Below are 19,705 nucleotides of genomic sequence, written 5' to 3'. Positions count from 1 at the left end.
AAACATGTATTTCAACCTTGAATTGATTGCAGTTTTATTCGTTTCAGCTTAATGTGTCTACTTCTTCCATTTGCAACTATGGTGCTTACTGCCCCAATCAGAGGTAAACCAACCTGAATGGAGAACAAATTACCTCGTTTTGTGTTTATATCACTTTTGTAAACATTTCAGATTGCAGATTTAGGACGTCGGAAAGATAGATGTTGGATCTTTCTTTCTCTCTTTTGAAGCGCGAAGAGAAAAAGGGTTAAGCAATCTATATGGTGAGATTACTTTTGTCAACTTTACTGTTTGTTCTTTTTTACGAGCAAAATAGTTAGATTACTGCTTTTTGAAACAAGATAAATAGCTGCATACTACTGTTGCAAAAATGATATTCAATAACTAACTAATATTCTTCTCATAGATACACTTGGCACAACTACCGAAAAGGCCATTCCTGCAAATACAACAGGTGTGTGATTCAAAATGTTGCTTTCAGGTACAATCAGATAGTTTCAGTTTTAAAACAGGAAGGCCTTGTCTCACCAGATCCTCAAAGTACTTTTTGTTCCCTATCGTAAATGCGAGTTTCAAAGACCAGGTCGCAAAAGACACAAAAACCGAACAGAGACATATAGTATTTGTGAAGCTTTGTCATTGAGATATATCTTCAGGGTGTACAAGCACCTTTGACACTATTTGGTTGTTACCATAAAACACCCTGGTGATTATAATCTTGTTTTGTTTCATGTTTGCAGAATACCCTATACCTAAGAACGAGCAAGAGTCTGAAGGTACATGTTTTTCCTTTTTGTTGATGAAAGAAATACACAGTAAAGTACAGTTATTAGCACTATACAGTATATGTGTATTTATAAGTACGTTTGTTTTAAACATGGTATTACACATGCCTCATATGTAAATACAACACAGCTCCTGATTATTGGAACTTGTCACATCTTTATTTTTACATAGCTGCAAACTCAGTCACAGAAAGGTCTGAGGCTAAATCTACAGCGAGTTATGGCAGCAATGGATTTACAGGTATGTGCATGGGCTTCCCAATGTCTGTTGTTTGTTTTACTGTATAATTAAGATGTAACAATAAAAGGAATCATGAATCTTGAATGTTATGTACACAATTACGCAGAAGTTGTAGCAATAACTTTGACTTTTCCCAGATGCATTAAAAGGCCTTGACAGTGATGTGACCAAGTATCCCAAAGCTGAGGAGAAATATGCAGCACCATCGGGGGATAAAACCAATGTGGGTTCAATGGATCTGAGCAGCGTGCCGGTTCAGGGGAGCAGGGAACAAAGTGGGCCACACGAGAAACAAAAAGCAAGCGGTGAGGAAGGAGTGATGGTGGAGGCTCAGGAGGTTGAACATTTGTCAGGAAAACCAGTTGTTTGTTTGAGTAAAGACAGAGTGACTGGTAGTGTCCAAAGAAAGGCAACACCAGGAAGAGTTCATGGGTTGAATGGGATGCTGGCTCCAGGCCCAGGCAGAGTGCCGCTGGATTGGGATAGTTTGGAGTACCACAATGGCAGACCTGCTCCAGTGGGCATCAGAGGAGATCCAGACTATGATGGTAAGACCCTGCGCTTATTGAACAAGATGTGTTTTTCCAAGAATTATCTTCTGAACAATTAAAGGGTTAACCATTTTTTTAAAATATTCCTACAGAAACCAGAGAGTTTATGAGCCATGAAATGTATCCAATAGGTAAGAGGAGTTTTCTTCCACAAGTGAATATTGTAAAAACATTGTTTATAACTGATATACTGTATACAGAGCTTTCATGACAGAATGGTAATTTCTTATGTATGCTTTAGTTCCTCCAGAGCAGAGCCCCAGTACCTTCGCTGTTCCAGCAAAGATCAGAGCCACCGTATGATCAGAGGTGTGTTTGCAATGCATTTTAATGAGACAAATGCATTTAATTTAGTATGTCATCCCTGTCTAATTATTAGACATTTGTTTTTTATAGATCTTGCTTTGTCATTCTGGTATGTATTGTTGAATACCAATTGTTTTTCTCGATTTTTCCTGATTCTATTTCTTCCTCATAATGAGTCAGGGGCTGCCATCTGTTGAGTCATAGGAGGCGGACTGGCTGTTTCCCAATTCGGGGGCTTTTTCATCTAAATGTAGATGTTTTTTCTTCTTTTTTTCTTAAATAAATAAACAGGTTTAAAAAAACAAAAACCGTGTTAGACTAGAAACTGGTTAAAACTGCTACAGCATGATATTTGGTTGAAGATTGTAGTTTACATTTTAAATCTAAATGTACTGAAAATCTGTCTTTTGTCAGATCTCTGTATTTGTTAACTGTCATGTGAAGATGTGAATATAATCGTGTGAAATACAGAATAAAAGAACAAGTACATAATGTATCTTAATTATTTTTCTTGTTTTTAAAATGTAGTTTAATTTACAATTGGTTAAATAGAAAATATATAATTTGAAGACAGCTTAAGATTTACAAAAAAGCAAAACAACATTATTAAATCATGCAAAACATATAAATGTAACGATTGTTATTACATATAATGCTGCTGGAGTTTAAGGAAACAAGAGGAGTGTTTTCCAGTTATAGCTAAGGCATTGCTGTTTTTTTTATAGTTCCTTTGTTTCATTTCCTAAACTGCTGAAGATCGCTGTACACATCTGATTGGATTCCATGTAACTCCTACAGAAAAGTCAAAACAATTCATTATGGAAACACAAATGATATGATATAACAGTTTAAGTATCTGTAAGGCTTACATGATGAAATAGTTCTGCTTTACCTGGTAGGGAGATTCTGTGAGTTCTGTTGCCATTTTCTTTGAAACTGATGATGTTGGTGGATTTTTTTTTCCTGTTGAAGAGGGTCATGTTACTGCCCGTCTGCCATGTAATACCATAGAGCCTACTCAAAATAAGCAGCAATACACATAAAGATAGTGCTCACCATCACGAGAATCCCACTTCCTCCTTTTCTTGATATGAGTTGCAAAGCAGAACACAGAAATCATGATGAAGATGGTCAAGAGGATGTCAGAGGCGATAATGCCAATTACAGAGCCCATATTTATCAGGTAACAAGAACCACAATCTGTAAAAAGGGCAAAGACATAGAGTTGTAACACACAATCAAAATACAACAACAGAGGCAAATGTTTAAAGCTTTAAAGATACCTTGCTGTCCTTCTGTGGATCCTGAAAGACAGAAAGTTATTTAAACTTTACTTAATAACAACAATGCCTGTGACTTAATTGCTTCATTATTCACTGTTAAAAACAAATTAAGAACACCACTCACCAAAATATGAACCCACAATACAAAGGGCGTCAGACATCTTCTTTATGTTGGTTTCTGGCAAGAGAAGAAATGAGCGATTGAGGGCCAGCGGTCCTACAGCTCTCTTTTGACGGGCTGTGTCGATGCACCCATAAGCAAAAAGCCAGAGGAGGTTTCATGAAAAACGGTCCTGACTCGCAGCGGTGTGAGGGTTTATCAGCATGTGACTGCATATACAGGAGGAGGAGGGAGTCCTCTGAGAGAAGAGGAAGCGGCTGTTTCTCTGTATTGTCACTTATGTGAGGCTGGCAGGTGTAATACATACAATCAGCAATTCCTCCACTGTCACATTTGATTGAAGATTCAGGCCTTCTTTTTGACTTTTTAAGAGTTTGTTAATTATATAAATTAACGTTCGCAAGAGATGCCAAGATAAGGAGCTGAATTAGGTCAGTTTCACACACCTGCAGTTTCTGCTGAAATGCATGTGATCATATCACCAAATAAAGCACTTCCTGCATGACCTGTGGTTCACAACAACGGGCGGTTGGCCACAGTCACTGCTACCTAGTCTGTGAGCCAGTGTTAAACCACACGTTTATCTCCAATGCTGATGTCCTCTCAGCGAAATGAAAGTACTTTCATTGCTTCTTTTATGTTACAGTTGTCCGAATATTTCAAATGGTTAATGCATTAAACAAATACTTAAAATACTCAACAGAAGTAGTACATTATAAAACAATTGGATATAAAAGATTATTAAAACTATTTACATTTCTCGGCTAGGTGACCCAATTACAAAAACACCAATCAAAATAATCCATATCGTTTTTTAAATTTAGAAATAATAGTAAAAGAGGACTTATGTGATTTTTTAAAGTTATAAATATCTTGCAGCAGCAAAACCAATTGGACCCTTTTCACTCTCTTCATCTTGATCTTATAAAGCGTACATAATAATATAATAATACCATTATTGTAAAAATGTGTTGAGTGGTTTTATTATGCTTGATTAATAATATAGTAATACTTACAAATGGGTCACAAACCCTAGCTTAGAACAGCTTTTGTTTTGCCAGGCTGTGAAAGATGCCTCCTTCTCTTTTTCAAACAGGACATTTAATTATATTTTTTGCTCGTTATTTCCTAAAAAAAGATTCCTCCTTACAGTTGTTTGATCTTCCGGAAAAGAGCTGTAAATCAGCTAGAAGAAAAATCAACTCATTAACATTTATAATCAAAAACAGGATTGAAAATAATCTTTAATGACCTTCATGAAAATGAACGAGTCACCTGCCAGATGTTTAATAAACTGGCTACCAAAAAGCATTTTTAATATAATATAATATATCAAAACATAATTAGCTGGACTTGAACCAGTGACCTTGTTCTTATACAGACAGAGTATTGGATGCCCCCAGGTGAGGGCTGAAATACTTTAGTTTATTATCACTTAGAAAATCCAACAAGTGAGGTGCAATTGCTGGATTTCAAAGGGAGATTAAAGGTGGGGTAGGTACATTTGAGAAACCGGCTCGAGATACACTTTTTGTTATATTGCATGGAATGCTCTTAACATCCCGATAGCAATGAATATCTTAAGTGCTTTAACAAAAAATCCATAGAAAAAATGTCATCTGTGGAAGCCGTAGTACTGTAAAAAGCACGACCAATTATTTTATCCGGCCCGGCTAAAATAACTGGATGGCCTACCTGCCTGTCAGCCTTCCATCTGTGCACAAACTTATCTCGTGCCCTCATTGGTCATGTGCGCGTTCGTGTGTGTTGGAGGCGGGGCTCTGTAAGGAAGTGGAAGATTTTTTCCGGTTGTATATTTTCAATTTCTAGCGCAATCGAGCTGGTTTCTCCAAAATTACCTTCCCCACCTTTAACTATAGTTCTTGTTGCCATCCACAAGAAAGTGGATAAACAATGAATGCATGGTCCCAGAATCGAACCTTGAGGCACTCCACGGATCATTGCCGCTGATGACAGAACATGAGACAAGTGTTTATTTTTTCCTCAAAATTAGATAGTGTCTAAATAAAATGAAATGGTATCAAAAGATGCCCTGAAGTCCAATCACACAGAACCAGGTCAGCCAACGTTGAGCAATAGCAAGCTGAGGGAAATTCCTCATGCACAACAACCCTGCAACAACTTTCCAAATGTTTTGAAAGAATTAAGTGGTTTGGCTTTTAACCACACAATCCTATTCTATGGTTGTTATTCTTGTGGTTATTTAAGAGTGATTCCATGGCATAAACTAAACCATTGTGAACCTACAGAGGAGGTAGGTCAGACTGATATTTCAAAGATATTAAATTGGCTTTGGTCAACATGCATGCTCTTCATGTTTCACGGAAATGGCAGCCAGCAGTTAGACCACATCACCTTCAACAACACACAGCTCAACTCAACAGCATTCATGCAGGATCTAATCAGGTGTCCTGTTAGTCACACTGCTCAAATGTCACTTTGGTACAGAGTGATACAAAAGATGAGAATAATTTGTGAGTATAAATGAAGCTGACAAACAGAAAACACCATGTTACTAAGTAAACACGTACAAAGGCACACTGCTATTATTTATTAGACTTAACAAAAATGCTCTTCCTGTGTTTTATTTAATGTACTCATGTACTGATGTGCAGAATTATTATATTATCAGCATTCCTTTTAATGCATTATCCATTTGGTGGCTTGTACGATTCTACACTAAAAACATCTATCTAAAATCATTTGATCTGTCTTTTATGTTTGTCATCACTCGTATCTTTACAGATATTTAAAAGGAAACTTCAGGGGCCTAAAGGGTTAAAATGACAGTATTTAGACATGTTGCTACCTAAAGTGAACTGCAGAGGGTGCTGTATTTGTAAGAGTGCCAACATTTCATGAGCTGGTTAGCATTCAAACATATTTCACAAGGCTGGTGAATTTGATGTACCCCTTTAAAGTTTTCTGTGACAGACACACCTCTCATTTACTAGGGTTTGCAACATAAGTGTGTTAAATAGTACTCTTTATAATTAACAAAAACTGAAATGTGTTTTAGACAGTTGTGTTTATTGCAAAAGAGTTGAATTCATATACTGTTACATTAATATATTCTAACATCTTGCAATACACTAAACAGGATCTAAGAAACTGAATGTAATTTCATCTTTAGATTAGTTCTTGCAGTTGGCCCGGACATTCATATATACTTTGTTAGCTGGGAAGACGAAAAGAAAGACACAAAGAGAGTAATTAGTATTTGACAATTCAAATTTAACAAAGTTACACTTCATTTACTGAATCTCACAACATTGCAGATATTCGCACACAACAGAAACAGATTTAAGCCTCATTTCCTCACCATTTTCTCTCTTCTGATGCCTTAAACTGGCACATCGGTAGGTGACAATGACAATGATAAGGGTCAGCAGCACATCAGCACAGATGATGCCTGCTATTGTCCCCGGCTCGATCCTGTAGCAAGACACTGTGCTCTCTGGCAAGCAAACACACACACACAAAAACACACGCACACAAAAAAACACACACAGACAGACAGAAAAGAGTGGGATGGAAGACTTATAGGCCCAGACTGAATGAAAAAAAATGATTCATCAGGTGTTGTTGTCTAGCTTTATATTTGTGTTTTGCTTGTTTTATTAAATGACAAGTTTCATACAAATGTAATTTACGAGTTGCGTTGTGTTGTACATACCAGTGAGCGCCACAGCCAGGTCTTACAGGAAGGAAAAGAAACAGAGAAATGAAGCACCAGAGATTTAACATTTTTATTTTTGCACACGGCAACACCTCTGTCAGTTCACGGAAGCTTCCGACGTGCAAACATTTTTGTGGTTTCATTTTCCTGTGCAAGACCACCTTAATTTCTGAGTGCATGTAAGAGAGAAAATACATGTACTTACTGCACAGAAAAAACAGGACAATGATATAGTTGTATGCCATTGTATGTCGACTCAGTTTTGGATTTCTGAAAGACAAAAGGAGAACAAACTTTGTTGTGTGTTAAATACTTCAATAAGATACAAATGCATTTAATAAACACGATAATTTCATATTCTTCACATATGGTTGTTTGTGATTTCAGTGTCAAGTGTCAAAGCTACAGTAGCCTATATCACCTAAACCGTTTGAGACACTATTTTATTTTATTTTTTGCACTAATAAATGAACGACTGCTGTATACGAATGAGTCAAACACTTCTGCGTAGGCATTTCACAGAAACGGAAAAAGACAATAGAAAATCATTTAATTCTTGAATGAGCTCTCTTAAAATCATTTAAATATAGATAGACCAAGCTCTCTGTTTTATGATACATTTGGAATACACACTCACAGTTGTATAAAAAATAAAGTTTTCCACCCAGAGATTCTGGTTGTTTCTTTAATCTCAAACTACATAGAAAACCATTTTGATTAGACTTGACAGATATTTAATGGCTAAACGTTTTGGATGAGGAAGGGGGACTCGGCTTGATTTAAGATTCTCTTACCTGTTCTCGTTGGGCTGATCTGCTGCATAGAATCCAAAAGATGATGTAATTCTTGTTTCCCATTACTTTTCACTTTTGACGGCTGACGTCAGATCACTTTCTTTCCTCTGGGGTGCCGAAACACTGCCTGTTTGTCTCTGTTTGAACTCAATACAGGTTGCATGATCTGATGGGGAAAGAGCCATTATAATAGAATATAACACACTTGAATATCCCAAAGAAGTGTATCTTTGACTTTACACTCACAATAAATAAAATAAAGTACTAAATGCACATGTTGTTGAAAAATATACTCTATACTGTGTCATAAGTAAGTAATTAATGTAAGAAAGTGTAAACATCAATCTAAAATGAAAAAATAAAAACTAATAAAAGTATGAATATGCAGTAGATTGATCAATTTCAGTCATTTTTATTACCTCACTGGATATAAATGAATGATAAATATATACGTTTGTCACGTAATTGTTGCAGGTGGTAGTTTTGTCGCATTAGTTCATTTATAATTAGAATTTATAACCTTATCCCACAAAGTAATTAGAAAATAAAGCGTAAAATAAAATACATTTGAGTAAAAAGTACAACGTTGGCTGGTAGGAAATATAGGAGGAATTATTCAATCAAAGTACACATATCTCCAAATAAAACTTAAGTACAGTATTAGTTTAAATAATATAGTTAATTATATTACAATACTAGAAATTATAGACATTACACTTACCATGAGGCAACATCAATTGTAACACAAGTATATTCAGTATTACACTAAACCACACAGTAAACAGATGTACACAAACTGCATGTCTATTACTGCCATGTGAGTTTAGAATATCAACAAATCTAGGTAAAAGTTTTAACTTTACAAAGATCATAAATCATTGTTAGAGAAATCATTACGACATTAAGGCGTTAAAGAATGTGTAATGTTTAAATGCTATCCCATGGTTCATTCATGCTTTTACAATGATTTTATCAAACACATTGCCTCAATTAAATGTCACCCGGATCATCCTCAAGGGGGCAGTCAACCTTTGTTTTCATGATTTGATTCTGTTGATTCAATTTAAAAATGTAGACCCCCTCTGTGGTAGTCTTTAGTTTCATTTCAGCTCATCAGTGTTTCTGTCTTGTAGTAGATTGGGTCTTACACGTTGTGACAGTAGATGGAGCTGTGACACTTGTATCACTTCAAAGATTGATGCCTTTGAAACTAAAACAAATGTCACACACTGTTTTCTTCATTTTATCCGCAATTTTTTTATCAACGTCCAATCTCATGTTAAATATTGCAGGCTAAATTGGGGAAAGAAACAATGTAAAAGATAAATAGTGTTCATTAATGGAGATATTATATAGAAATGTACAATATACCGTAATGTATTGCAGATACTTTATGAACACATATTTATAAATCCACACTTCATTCACACCAACGCAACTCCGGTTCAAGCTCCGTGCTAGAGATTTTTAGGTTCAGAATCGGTTCTTCGGTTTAGCTCCGGCTCTTTTCACACCGCCCAGAGTCCGACTGGTGCTGCGTCATTGCGTCATCGTTTGCGTCATGATGTAACCGTTTGCGTGCCTGCTTCATAAAGCCAAACCGCGCGGAAACCCCTCACAGCTGACACCGACAACAACAACAATGGCCGATTGTGCTCCAGCTTCCTCTGTACCTCTTCAGAAGACCAGATTCCCAGTAGGTAGCTGGTCTCTTCAGTGGACCACTGCTGCTTGTTAAGTTTCTCCATCGTTGTGTACAAACTGGATAAAACGCCGGCTTTTTGTTGTTGTTCAGGAGTTGATCCCGCCCCTGCCCCCGCCCCCGCCCCCGCCTCGACGTAAGCGTGACGTATGCGGTGCTTTTGCTCTGGCCGGACAATTTTTTGGTGCTCGAAATGAACCGGATTCCGGAGCTAAGAGGCTGCTCCGCTGCCGTGTGAACAGGAAAACCTGGTGCTTTTCAAGCTCCAGCTCCGAACCGGCCCTGAAACACCGTTGGTGTGAATGAGGTAGGTTCCGAGACACAAACATCCATAATAAATACTGAACACGAAAAAAACAAGTTACATATTGTTTCAAGCTAAGCTAAGAGTAAATCTGATGGAATGATTGTAAAATCAGCAACCCTGAATGTGTCATACAGGGAGAATTTTAGAAATGTGGAGAATATGAACATTTTTACATTCTCTACATTTGAGATCAATTCACCAATTTACATTCATAATGTTTATAGGAAATCAAAATGATGGTGTGTTATTGGAAGTTATATTACCCAGCAGTTTAAAGTAAAAGTAATTAAAACCAAATGTACCATCTTTGGGGAATAAAATGATAAACTGAAGTTCCAATAATGTTTCAATAGTCACAATCCTTAAATCAAGGTTTCTCCAAAATTAAGACTTTACTTTTTGTGTTTTTAGTAGTCTATATTTTCATGCTAACACTTTTGTAAAGAAATGTTACTGGTAATTAAGTCACTGAAGTCTAACACACTCATTTCTTTCCAGTTTCATAATGTTAATACAAAATGATATATACTGTATATATAAATGTCCAATGATTTACCTTTGAAACAAAGGTAACAAAGGCAACAAAGGCTGCAAGAAGGAGTCAAAATATAAAGATTTTTTGTTAAAGAAAAATAAATAAAAATCTCCGAAATCTTAGAACATGTCCTCACACGTTACCGTTATCTAAAACAAATTCTGCTCATCCTACTTTTTCTATGTAATCTTTAAACTAACTAACTAACTAACTAACTAACTAACTAACTAACTAATATGTTTTTACAATAGGATGCAATATGTAAATCAAACCAATGCATTTGTTGAAGTATATTAGCCTGAACCAGCTTCAACATGAACATCTTGTAGCAGGGCCGTCCCTGGGCAAAATGAGGCCCCACGCAAAGTTATATGATGAGGCCCTCTGTTTCGCGAGCGTCGACGGGGGGGTGCTAGTGGAGCCTCGCAGCGGCGAAACCGTGCCGCGCCACACTAATTGCACCCCATAAGCGCTGAGGTGCGCCGCATTTTCGACTCAGTTGAGGCACCCTCCGCAAGATGAGGCCCCCTCCGCAAGGTGAGGCCCCACGCAGTCTGCATGATCGGCCTGTAGGGAGGGACGGCCCTGACTTGTAGTATAAGTATGTGTCACTCACTACCCATATGAAAATAGAAACCTATAGATGGGAGCCATTCTGCATAATAGGTACTTTTTCATTTGATAAAAAAAAAAAATTCTGATAAAATCTGTGCTTTCAAATATTACACATTATCCATCCATCCATCCATCTTCTCCCGCTTATCCGTGGTCGGGTCGCGGGGGTAGCAGTTCCAGCAGAGAGCCCCAAACTTTATTTTCCCTGGCGACATCAACCAGCTCTGACTGGGGGATCCCAAGGCGCTCCCAGGCCAGCGAAGAGATATAATCCCTCCACCTGGTCCTAGGTCTACCCCTTGGTCTCTTCCCAGCTGGACGTGCCTGGAACACCTCCCTAGGGAGGCGCCCAGGTGGCATCCTAACTAGGTGCCCGAACCACCTCAACTGGCTCCTTTCGACGCGAAGGAGGAGCGGCTCAACTCCGAGTCCCTCCCTGATGACCGAACTTCTCACCTTATCCCTAAGGGAGACACCAGCCACCCTGCGGAGAAAACCCATCTCGGCCGCTTGTATCCGCGATCTCGTTCTTTCGGTCATGACCCATCCTTCATGACCATAGGTGAGGGTACACATTATACTATTCATTATTTTTAATAAAATGATCAAAATGGTTCAAAATGATGATTGATATTTTCTGTTTCTGTTTGTTAATAAGAACTAATGCAGTTCTTGTTAATAAGTGTTCATCATATTTCATGTGTGTACTCTGGTTGACATAACAGAGTGTTGCTTCCCCTTTGCAGAGGGTGTGTCTTGCAGCTGGGAGCGGCGAGTGGAAACAACGTGCTCTGTGTGTACATCAGGCAGCGATAAGACAACAAGCCCGCAGACCTCATCACAGAACATCACAGATCCCCCGGGCGCTGTCAATCATCATTCAACAGACTGGTGACAGAGAAGACCACCTCTTAACGATTCAAGGCTAAACCGTTTCTGACATGCACTTTGATAAATGTAAGTACTTTCATTTTGTTAATCAGTGTCAAAACACACATTTTATCACTGGTTTTATTATTATTTTCACTGAGTGCAGCTTTATACTTTAATGTTGAATGTTTTAATGTTTAATTGAACTATTACTAAGTTTTCTGGACAACATACACTTTAATATGTTTAGTTTTTATTAATTTGTTATTGTGTTTTTGGCAGCATTTCAATGAAAAGTCATTTAAACCTTGATTATATTTAAAGCCTAACATAACACATCCATACCTCGAACATCAACGCATATTTCATTTCACATTATTTGGGAGTTTGGATGTTAAATGTGACTGATCTCTTTAACTGTGTTGTAAAGTGAGACTGTGTTTCATAGCCAATATATCTATTTTATATTAGATATATATTTATTGATGAGTGCAGCTGAGTGATACCCTCAGCCTTTCTCTCAGTTTACTTTGAATGACAGCTTGATTCTGGAGAATCCAAGAGTCCAGACATCATTTGGGGAAACCCTAATACGCCCCCACCCCTGCAGGCTTGTTTCATTTCCCCTTTAAATTATTGCCATACAAGCAAAATGTGTGACGTAACAGCTCAACTTTCTTTGATCGTGCCCTCTTTCGCACATGCCTGACTGATCACATTATTTTGAAATGCTTGCAAAGTTCTGTTAAACCACAAAATGAGGAAATTGGCACTGTGCTGCTTTTCTGTTTCTCTCTAATGCGAGCCAAAAGAGAAAGGTCGTCGGAATCCCCAACCTCCCACGCACATGAGTCAATGTCCAGGGGTTTCCAGTGCTCTTATTTGAATATAGCACAGAGTAGCCCAATGCAGTGTGTGGGCAATAACCAACATGTGTGTGTGTGTTTTCTCTTTTAGAGAAAGCATTAGAAGCCACTATCATCTAGTTTCTCTCTTAGTTCTATCAGCTGGTATTTACTGTTTGACTCAGATGTGTAGTTGCATGTTGCAGCATTACATCATCTGTAAAAAGGCCACAGGTGGCATTTAGGTGTAAAGATCAAATGAGTCAGGTTGAGTTACCTATAGTGGCACCTTCTGAACTTGAAAATGAAACTTGGTGTCACTGAAATGTACTTTCTGATGATTAAGTGACCTTTATGGTGCGGTGGGGGCAGGAGACGCTCAAAGACCTTTTGTTTAGGACAGTTGAAAGTAGAAGTGTGGATTTTGAGAGAAAGACATAGATAGAGAAGGTGTGATAAACTGACAGAAATCTGAACTCCATGAACTCACACTTCTCTCTTGCTGGTGGAATTTGCATATTTGTTTAAGGAAGTCAACCCTCTTTGTATTTGCCTTTGGGAATAGAGCAGTGTTGTCCCTGTGCAGTCAACATTCACAAGAGAAATGATAAAAGAACATGTCTCTTCTTCTTCTTCTTCTTCTTCAAGACATGTAGATGCATTAGAAAGCACAAGGCGACGTCACGTGTGTGGGTAACGTGCCAGTGTCAAACCAAAGGCAGGAAGATGTGGTTCTGTCAGCGTAACGGAGCGAGACAGGAACATGTCATAGAAAATAAGCAGTGGTAATCCCATGCTCAAGGTTTTCTGATGAATCTGTCTGGTTTGGCTGGTTTTTCTGTTTTCCTAAAGGAGGAGGTTTCTCAGAGCTTTATCTCATATCTCCAGTTCCACACACAGGGCGGAAATATCACTTTCACGTGTGGTGAGAAGCTGTCGAGGAAACTAAAGAACCTGTACGGTCACACCATGTCAGCTGGAAACATCTGTGTTCTGTTTTGTAATATTTTGTTCCTGTTTTACTCACCTGTTAGATGGAAATTATACTTTTTTGTTATCAGCAGGGGAAACATACTCATATATAATGGATATGATGTAGAGGAGCAGAAATGACTTCATGGAGAAACTGAGCAGGCAATATAAAAACAAACTAAGCATTTATTCAGACCTGCATTACTTTAAATATAAGCTTGCAACATAATAAATATCTTATATTTCTATTGTCTCATACTTGTCAGCCTATCTTTTTAGAATTTGGTTTAATGCCATTTTATTGCTTTAATATCTTTATATATTGAATTTGTTTAATTATTGCCTCAGCTTTTGTTCTTAAAGCAACCAAAAAAACAACATAATTTGTTGGTTATAAATATGGAATTCTAATGATTTCCGAACTAAAACAAACCAAACTAGTTATTTTGGTTAATCTTATGACATTAGCAGCAGATGATGGATAATGTAAGAAAACTGTTAATGTTCAAGCTTCTGTTCTTCGCACTCTCCAAAAACATGGAGTTTCAGGCTCTGCTCTTTCCCTCCTCACCTCATACCTGAAAGACCGTACCTACAGGGTGACTTGGAGAGGGTCTGAGTCCGACCCTTGTCAATTAACTACAGGGGTCCCTCAGGGCTCTGTTCTTGGTCCCCTCCTCTTCTCCCTGTACACAAACTCGCTCGGATCAGTCATTAGCCCGCATGGTTTTTCTTACCACTGCTACGCTGACGACACCCAATTCATTCTGTCCTTTCCCCGCTCAGAGACCCAGGTCGTTGCATGCATCTCTGCTTGTCTAGCTGACATCTCTCAGTGGATGTCTGCTCACCACCTCAAGCTCAACCTTGACAAGACTGAGCTGCTCTTCCTTCCGGGAAAAGATTGTCCCACTCTTGACCTAACAATCAACATCGGCACCTCAGTTGTTTCCCCGACTCAGACTGCAAGGAATCTGGGTGTGACCCTAGATAACAACCTGTCCTTCACTGCAAACATCGCTGCTACAACCCGTTGCTGCAGATACACGCTTTACAACATCAGGAAGATACGTCCCCAGCTGACCCAGAAAGCCACGCAGGTTCTGGTCCAGGCTCTCGTCATCTCACGCCTAAACTACTGCAAATCCCTCCTGGCTGGTCTACCTGCATGTGCCATCCGACCTCTGCAGCTCATCCAGAATGCAGCGGCTCGTCTGGTCTTCAACCTTCCTAAATTTTCCCACACCACTCCGCTCCTCCGCTCCCTTCACTGGCTTCCGGTAACTGCTAGAATCCACTTCAAGACACTGGTACTTGCTTACCATGCTGCGAATGGATCTGGCCCTTCCTACATCCAGGACATGGTTAAACCGTACACCCCAGCGCGTGCACTACGCTCTGCATCAGCCAAACGACTCGCTGCGCCCTCGCTGCGAGGGGGACCCAAGTTCCCATCGGCAAAAACACGTGGGTTTGCTGTCCTGGCTCCAAGATGGTGGAATGAGCTCCCCATTGACATCAGGACGGCAGATAGCTTGCACATCTTCTGGCGCAGACTGAAAACTCATCTCTTTCGACTCCACTTCGAGCGTTAGAACTATTAACGAAGCACTTTTATACTAATAAAGGACTGGCTTATCTATAGCCAGTTGAGTAGCACTTTAAATGTTTGGCTCTATGAAACCTGATGTACTTATATGATTCTGTTTTCTTCAAGGTTGTGTCTTCCTGGTCGAATGTAAGTCGCTTTGGACAAAAGCGTCAGCTAAATGCAATGTAATGTAATGTAATGTAATGTTCTATGATATCCATCGTATGTGAGCAAAATATGACAAAAATAGTCTATACTTTTTCGTTTTCAGCGCCAAATGAGAAGCCGTGTTGCACTCTGCCCACAGTGAAGAAACTCTTGGAGCAGAAGAGAAGGCGAGAGACATCGTCTGTGCCCCCCCCCTGCTCTACGGCCAGCACAACTGCTGCTCCCCCAACCACTGCGACAGTAAGTAGGATGCTCAGCTCACTTATAATGACATGCAGATGTGATGCTTTGAATTACATCTCCTTCTTTCTTTTTCAGTTGTCTCTAGCAGAATCATTTCCTTGTTCAGGTAAGAAAAAAAACACCTCAATGAGTCTGACGGCTGCTCTAAATGACATTTCTTTGCTATGTAGAACATGGGCACTTTAGTTAATTTTGAAGCAAGTCTACCTGAACTACCCCGAGCCAATACACATTTGTAGGGATTAAGGAATAATTTGTAAACATAAGTATATATTTGTGACCTGTTTATTGTAAAGATGTAATGGGTTTGAGTGCCAAAGACAGATAAGAGTTGTTTTGGTCTGTTTTGGGGATTCTTTCACAGGAACAAAAAAGTAAAATATCACCAGCCTTGTATCTTTCATTTTCATGTCAAGCCAAGTTTAACTATTACTGACTGAGTCCCCTGTTTTCTAGGTGCATCAAGCAGCTACTCGGACATGGAGGTGAGTTATCCGTGGACCCCGGCACCAGAGTCTTCCGTCCATTTTTACCCCAGCCAGCATGGACCCAGCTACACTTCAGCCTACAGCCTCCCAGCGGCACACGAATATGGCACCCAGCAGCAGCTCCAGGGATTTATAGATACAATGCCCCAGACATATGTAAGAAATCTGTTTGTCATGGGCTTTCTATTAACAAGCTGTGCCTGTGTCATACCTTTATAATGGGTTGACCTTTATGACCTGCATTCTTCTGAGCAGGAGAACCAGATGACATTGGCAGATCCCAGTATGGCGGCGTCTTGGTCAGTCCTGGGTCTTCCTCAGATGACACAGCTGAGTTTTGGTCCGGCGATAGACCCCGCCAAGCTGGAAGAGGCCCGGATGCTTTTCAACGCGATGGACTACAGCAGAGCTACAGGGCAGGATGAGGATGGAGACACGTGAGTGATCATAGGGAATTAGTTATGTTGTTTATATATGTTTCTGTTTGTCTTCTGGTGAGACCCAGAGTTTAGATCAGTCACAAGCTAAAAGTGCCACATGTGCTGCTCAGTAATTCTAGAAAGATGAAGGAAACCAAGATGTCAATGAGTCAGCCGCTCCTGCTCGATTATTAGAAACTCAGATCAAATGTAGACAAATCAACTGTGAAAGGGAATAGTGTGAAATTGGTTGCGGGATTACCACGATTTTCCAGCCTCATTTAAATCTAATTCACTGTGTGCTCTTGTTCTGTCAGCATCCTGCACATCTACACTGCCAAGGGGCTCAGGGAGTGTGCCTATGCTGCTGCAGAGAGGCTGAGGGATGTAGGCAGGCTCGATGCCAAAGAGCACAAGGGAAAGGTAGGAACACTAAATCTTACAAAGTGTACACCTTTTTTGACACAATTCAGTTAAATTACAAATATCAGCACAGGATGATTATTCCTAAAGTTGCATGTTGAATGTGTTTGTGCAGACCGCTTTACTGGTGGCGGTGACGGCCAACCAGCCAGAGATCGTGCAAGATCTGCTGTCATTTGGATCGGACATCAATGCATGTGATGTCAAAGGACAGACTGCCCTTCACCTGGCTGCCCACTACGGTTTACCTGGGGTTCTACAGGTAGAGCAGCAACTGTACAGCATTACGTTTGTATCACAGAACTTTAGAAAACTGAGCTTTCCCGAGCTGACCTTAATGTTTCTTACAGGCAATTCTGTCTAGCAGGCCGTCTGTCAACCTGGAGGCTCGCAATTTTGATGGTAACTTAATGCTGTTACAATGCAATGTTTTGTAACCTTAGCCATACATTATACTGTAGTTTGACCACGTTTTCCAAAGTAAATATCATTAGGGCCTTAATTCAAACATGCGCCTTGTTCTCTGCCTCAGGTATGACTCCTCTGCACTGCGCAGCCATTTCTCACAGTGCCTCTGTGAAGGCATTCCCAAGCATCGGGCTGGCAGATGTTGATCTTCAGACCGTGGCTGATGAGAAACTCTCCTGTGTGAAGATGCTCCTCGAGGCAGGGGCTTCCCTGCTCAGCCAGGTGCGTTTACAGCTCACCTTTTTCTGAATCTCACAGATCTATAGATCTGTCACAATAGACGAATGAATGGATAAGTTAGTGACAAGGTACAGAAACATGTCCAATATGTCAAACCCTGACCTTCAGTCAGTGTGAACGGTTCAAAGGGGAAGTGCCAAAGTTGATCTCACCATGATTATGTCATAGTACTAAATATTCCCCCTGCTCTCACTTTTGTTTTCTCTTACTTGTTTGACAACTAAATGTCAAAGTGTGACTTGTGGATTAATCATGTGTTGTTTTTTTACATCACGTTCAATTCTGCATTTCCAGGAAATCAAAAGCAACAAGACTGTGCTGCACTTGGCTGTAAAGGAGGGAAACATTGATCTGGTGACTTATCTGCTGAGGATTCCCCTGCCAAACATGAAAGACTTTGTCAACTTGAAAGTGAGTCCCAAACAGACACCAAACTCATTTAAACTGGGTATTTAAATATGTATGTGTTTGTGTGTTTATGAAAAAAGTCCAAGCAAAAACTGTGTACATAGCCGAGTACAAACAGTCTGATTCATGCCGCATACTGTCCTTTTACGACACAGGCGCATGGCCACACAGCACTACACATGGCAGCTGGTCTCCATGGTAACCCCCACCAGGAGGATATTCTGCAGCTGCTGCTGCGCAGAGGAGCTGATCCCAGCATCCGCAACCTGGAGAACGACCAGCCAGCCCACCTGCTGCAGATCGGGCCCAGGGGAGAGAAGGTGAGCGGCCCCTCCTCTAACAGGCAGCCAAAGAGTACAGTTCAGTCCTGCTGTTTCAATTCAATACCATCCTAATCTATCTTTTAATTTTTAGCTCAAGCTCATGCTGAAGAAACGAAGTGCTTCGTCTCGTCGACGCATTGTGTCCTTGCAGGACCAGGAATGATAAGAAAAACATGTGACCCTTGGAGGGAATGAGAAGTTACCTCTGTTAAGAAGGGGATTTAAAGTTTATTATTAAGTTGCTTTGGGAGTCTCTGGCCGATATACTGTTAACAAACTAGTTTGGGATATTAATCTTTAGATATAATTCACATTGGATTATTTAAATGATGCTTAAAGTCTATATATGTAGATATATGTTCTACATACAGGGTGAAGTGTTCTGTGTAGGTGTGGCATTTCATTGCAAACTATTATATCCTCCATTGATATATTTTCATAAAATGTTAGTATTTAAATATTTGACTGATTGTAATATTGTGTATTTATTTTTGATCAAATTGATAGTTTAGCTATTTGAAATGAAAGTCTTTTAGTGGCAGCAATGAAAAATAATTAGTTATCTTTAAACAGCAGAATGAGGAAGGTGGAGTAACATTCATTTCTCTTCCAGGCTAAACTCCCAGTCTAACGTTGATTTCTATGAAATCGTTTTTATGATCTCAGGGACAATGTCCCTGAAACCCCTCTGATTCTCATCCAAATCCCCCATCATGATACGTTTTCATATTGATAAACTGAGTGATGGTTCTGATTTCAGTCAGCATGTGTGCTTATGTTAAGAATATGTATGTTAAAGAAATGACAAGAAGCTATCACATTATTTAACTTTTTTTCTGTATGCATCATACCTGCGTGCGTAATATCAAGTAAACATTTTCTTTGTGGGAAAAAGAAACTTGACTGTGTAAAACTAATGTATCTGAAACTGATTGTGACACAGAATGTTCTTATGACAGAGACATTACATGAGTAAGTGCGGTGACTAACTGTACATTTTGGCAATGAGTCATGAATAAAAGTAGAATAGCTGTATTTAAAGTTCCATGTAAATGTTTTGATATTCAGGGCACCATTCGAATATTATCATTTATATGTATCTATTGAAATTAGAAGGATTGAAAATACACAATCCCACCAGAGGATTTATCTTCAGGCCCAATTTTCATTTTCACCAGTTTTACACGTCAAAGGTGAAGGTTTGTTTTTGACTCTAACTAGGTTCCTGTAAAGATAAATGATGATTATGACATTATGATAATAACATTTTCTGATATCAACATCATATTTACATCACAAGTTATGAT

The 19,705-nt window shown here is 39.3% G+C and overlaps 3 protein-coding genes across 4 annotated transcripts; 1 reads left to right on the top strand and 2 right to left on the bottom strand.

The window, feature by feature from the left end:
- Positions 1-2,332: 2,332 nt before the first annotated feature.
- Positions 2,333-3,485, bottom strand: tyrobp (transmembrane immune signaling adaptor TYROBP). Its single transcript, XM_034228218.1, has 5 exons — positions 3,291-3,485; positions 3,167-3,187; positions 2,940-3,083; positions 2,776-2,846; positions 2,333-2,675 (listed from the first exon to the last, which is right to left on the bottom strand). The coding sequence occupies exons 1-5, from the start codon at positions 3,325-3,327 to the stop codon at positions 2,619-2,621; spliced, it is 330 nt and encodes a 109-aa protein (XP_034084109.1). The 5' UTR covers positions 3,328-3,485; the 3' UTR covers positions 2,333-2,618.
- Positions 3,486-6,317: 2,832 nt separating this feature from the next.
- hcst (hematopoietic cell signal transducer) lies at positions 6,318-7,896 on the bottom strand. Of its 2 annotated transcripts, none has more exons than XM_034228322.1 (5): positions 7,782-7,896; positions 7,193-7,257; positions 6,985-7,005; positions 6,631-6,765; positions 6,318-6,486 (listed from the first exon to the last, which is right to left on the bottom strand). In XM_034228322.1, exons 2-5 carry the CDS (start codon positions 7,230-7,232, stop codon positions 6,443-6,445), a joined length of 240 nt encoding a protein of 79 aa, XP_034084213.1. In that variant the 5' UTR covers positions 7,233-7,257; positions 7,782-7,896; the 3' UTR covers positions 6,318-6,442. The 2 variants fall into 2 exon arrangements, with proteins under 2 accessions (XP_034084213.1, XP_034084212.1); XM_034228321.1 differs by having other exon boundaries at positions 7,193-7,280; positions 7,782-7,813.
- A 3,868-nt stretch (positions 7,897-11,764) lies between these two features.
- Positions 11,765-19,669, top strand: LOC117554013 (NF-kappa-B inhibitor delta). The gene is made up of 12 exons (XM_034228215.1): positions 11,765-11,897; positions 15,490-15,626; positions 15,705-15,735; positions 16,086-16,273; positions 16,373-16,554; positions 16,854-16,959; positions 17,075-17,221; positions 17,310-17,361; positions 17,492-17,649; positions 17,962-18,078; positions 18,231-18,395; positions 18,490-19,669. The coding sequence occupies exons 1-12, from the start codon at positions 11,882-11,884 to the stop codon at positions 18,559-18,561; spliced, it is 1,371 nt and encodes a 456-aa protein (XP_034084106.1). The 5' UTR covers positions 11,765-11,881; the 3' UTR covers positions 18,562-19,669.
- Positions 19,670-19,705: the final 36 nt, after the last annotated feature.

The sequence above is a fragment of the Gymnodraco acuticeps genome, unplaced genomic scaffold, assembly GCF_902827175.1.
Source record: "Gymnodraco acuticeps unplaced genomic scaffold, fGymAcu1.1, whole genome shotgun sequence".
Taxonomy (NCBI): Eukaryota; Metazoa; Chordata; class Actinopteri; order Perciformes; family Bathydraconidae; genus Gymnodraco; species Gymnodraco acuticeps.
This window is presented reverse-complemented; position numbering and strand designations above follow the sequence as displayed.

What these genes read in the sequence shown, in the direction of transcription:
- tyrobp (XM_034228218.1), bottom strand. Translation starts at nt 3,327, where the DNA reads ATGTCTGACGCCCTTTGTATTGTGGGTTCATATTTTG. An exon ending in GAAGTGGGATTCTCGTGATG is followed by an intron (nt 2,847 to 2,939) that starts GTGAGCACTATC and finishes CCTCTTCAACAG; the next exon opens with GAAAAAAAAATCCACCAACA. An exon ending in TCACAGAATCTCCCTACCAG is followed by an intron (nt 2,676 to 2,775) that starts GTAAAGCAGAAC and finishes ACTTTTCTGTAG; the next exon opens with GAGTTACATGGAATCCAATC.
- hcst (XM_034228322.1), bottom strand. Translation starts at nt 7,232, where the DNA reads ATGGCATACAACTATATCATTGTCCTGTTTTTTCTGTGCA. An exon ending in TGTCCTGTTTTTTCTGTGCA is followed by an intron (nt 7,006 to 7,192) that starts GTAAGTACATGT and finishes CCTTCCTGTAAG; the next exon opens with ACCTGGCTGTGGCGCTCACT. An exon ending in CCTGGCTGTGGCGCTCACTG is followed by an intron (nt 6,766 to 6,984) that starts GTATGTACAACA and finishes TTTGCTTGCCAG; the next exon opens with AGAGCACAGTGTCTTGCTAC.
- LOC117554013 (XM_034228215.1), top strand. An exon ending in ATACAATGCCCCAGACATAT is followed by an intron (nt 16,274 to 16,372) that starts GTAAGAAATCTG and finishes TCTTCTGAGCAG; the next exon opens with GAGAACCAGATGACATTGGC. An exon ending in GGAGGCTCGCAATTTTGATG is followed by an intron (nt 17,362 to 17,491) that starts GTAACTTAATGC and finishes TCTCTGCCTCAG; the next exon opens with GTATGACTCCTCTGCACTGC.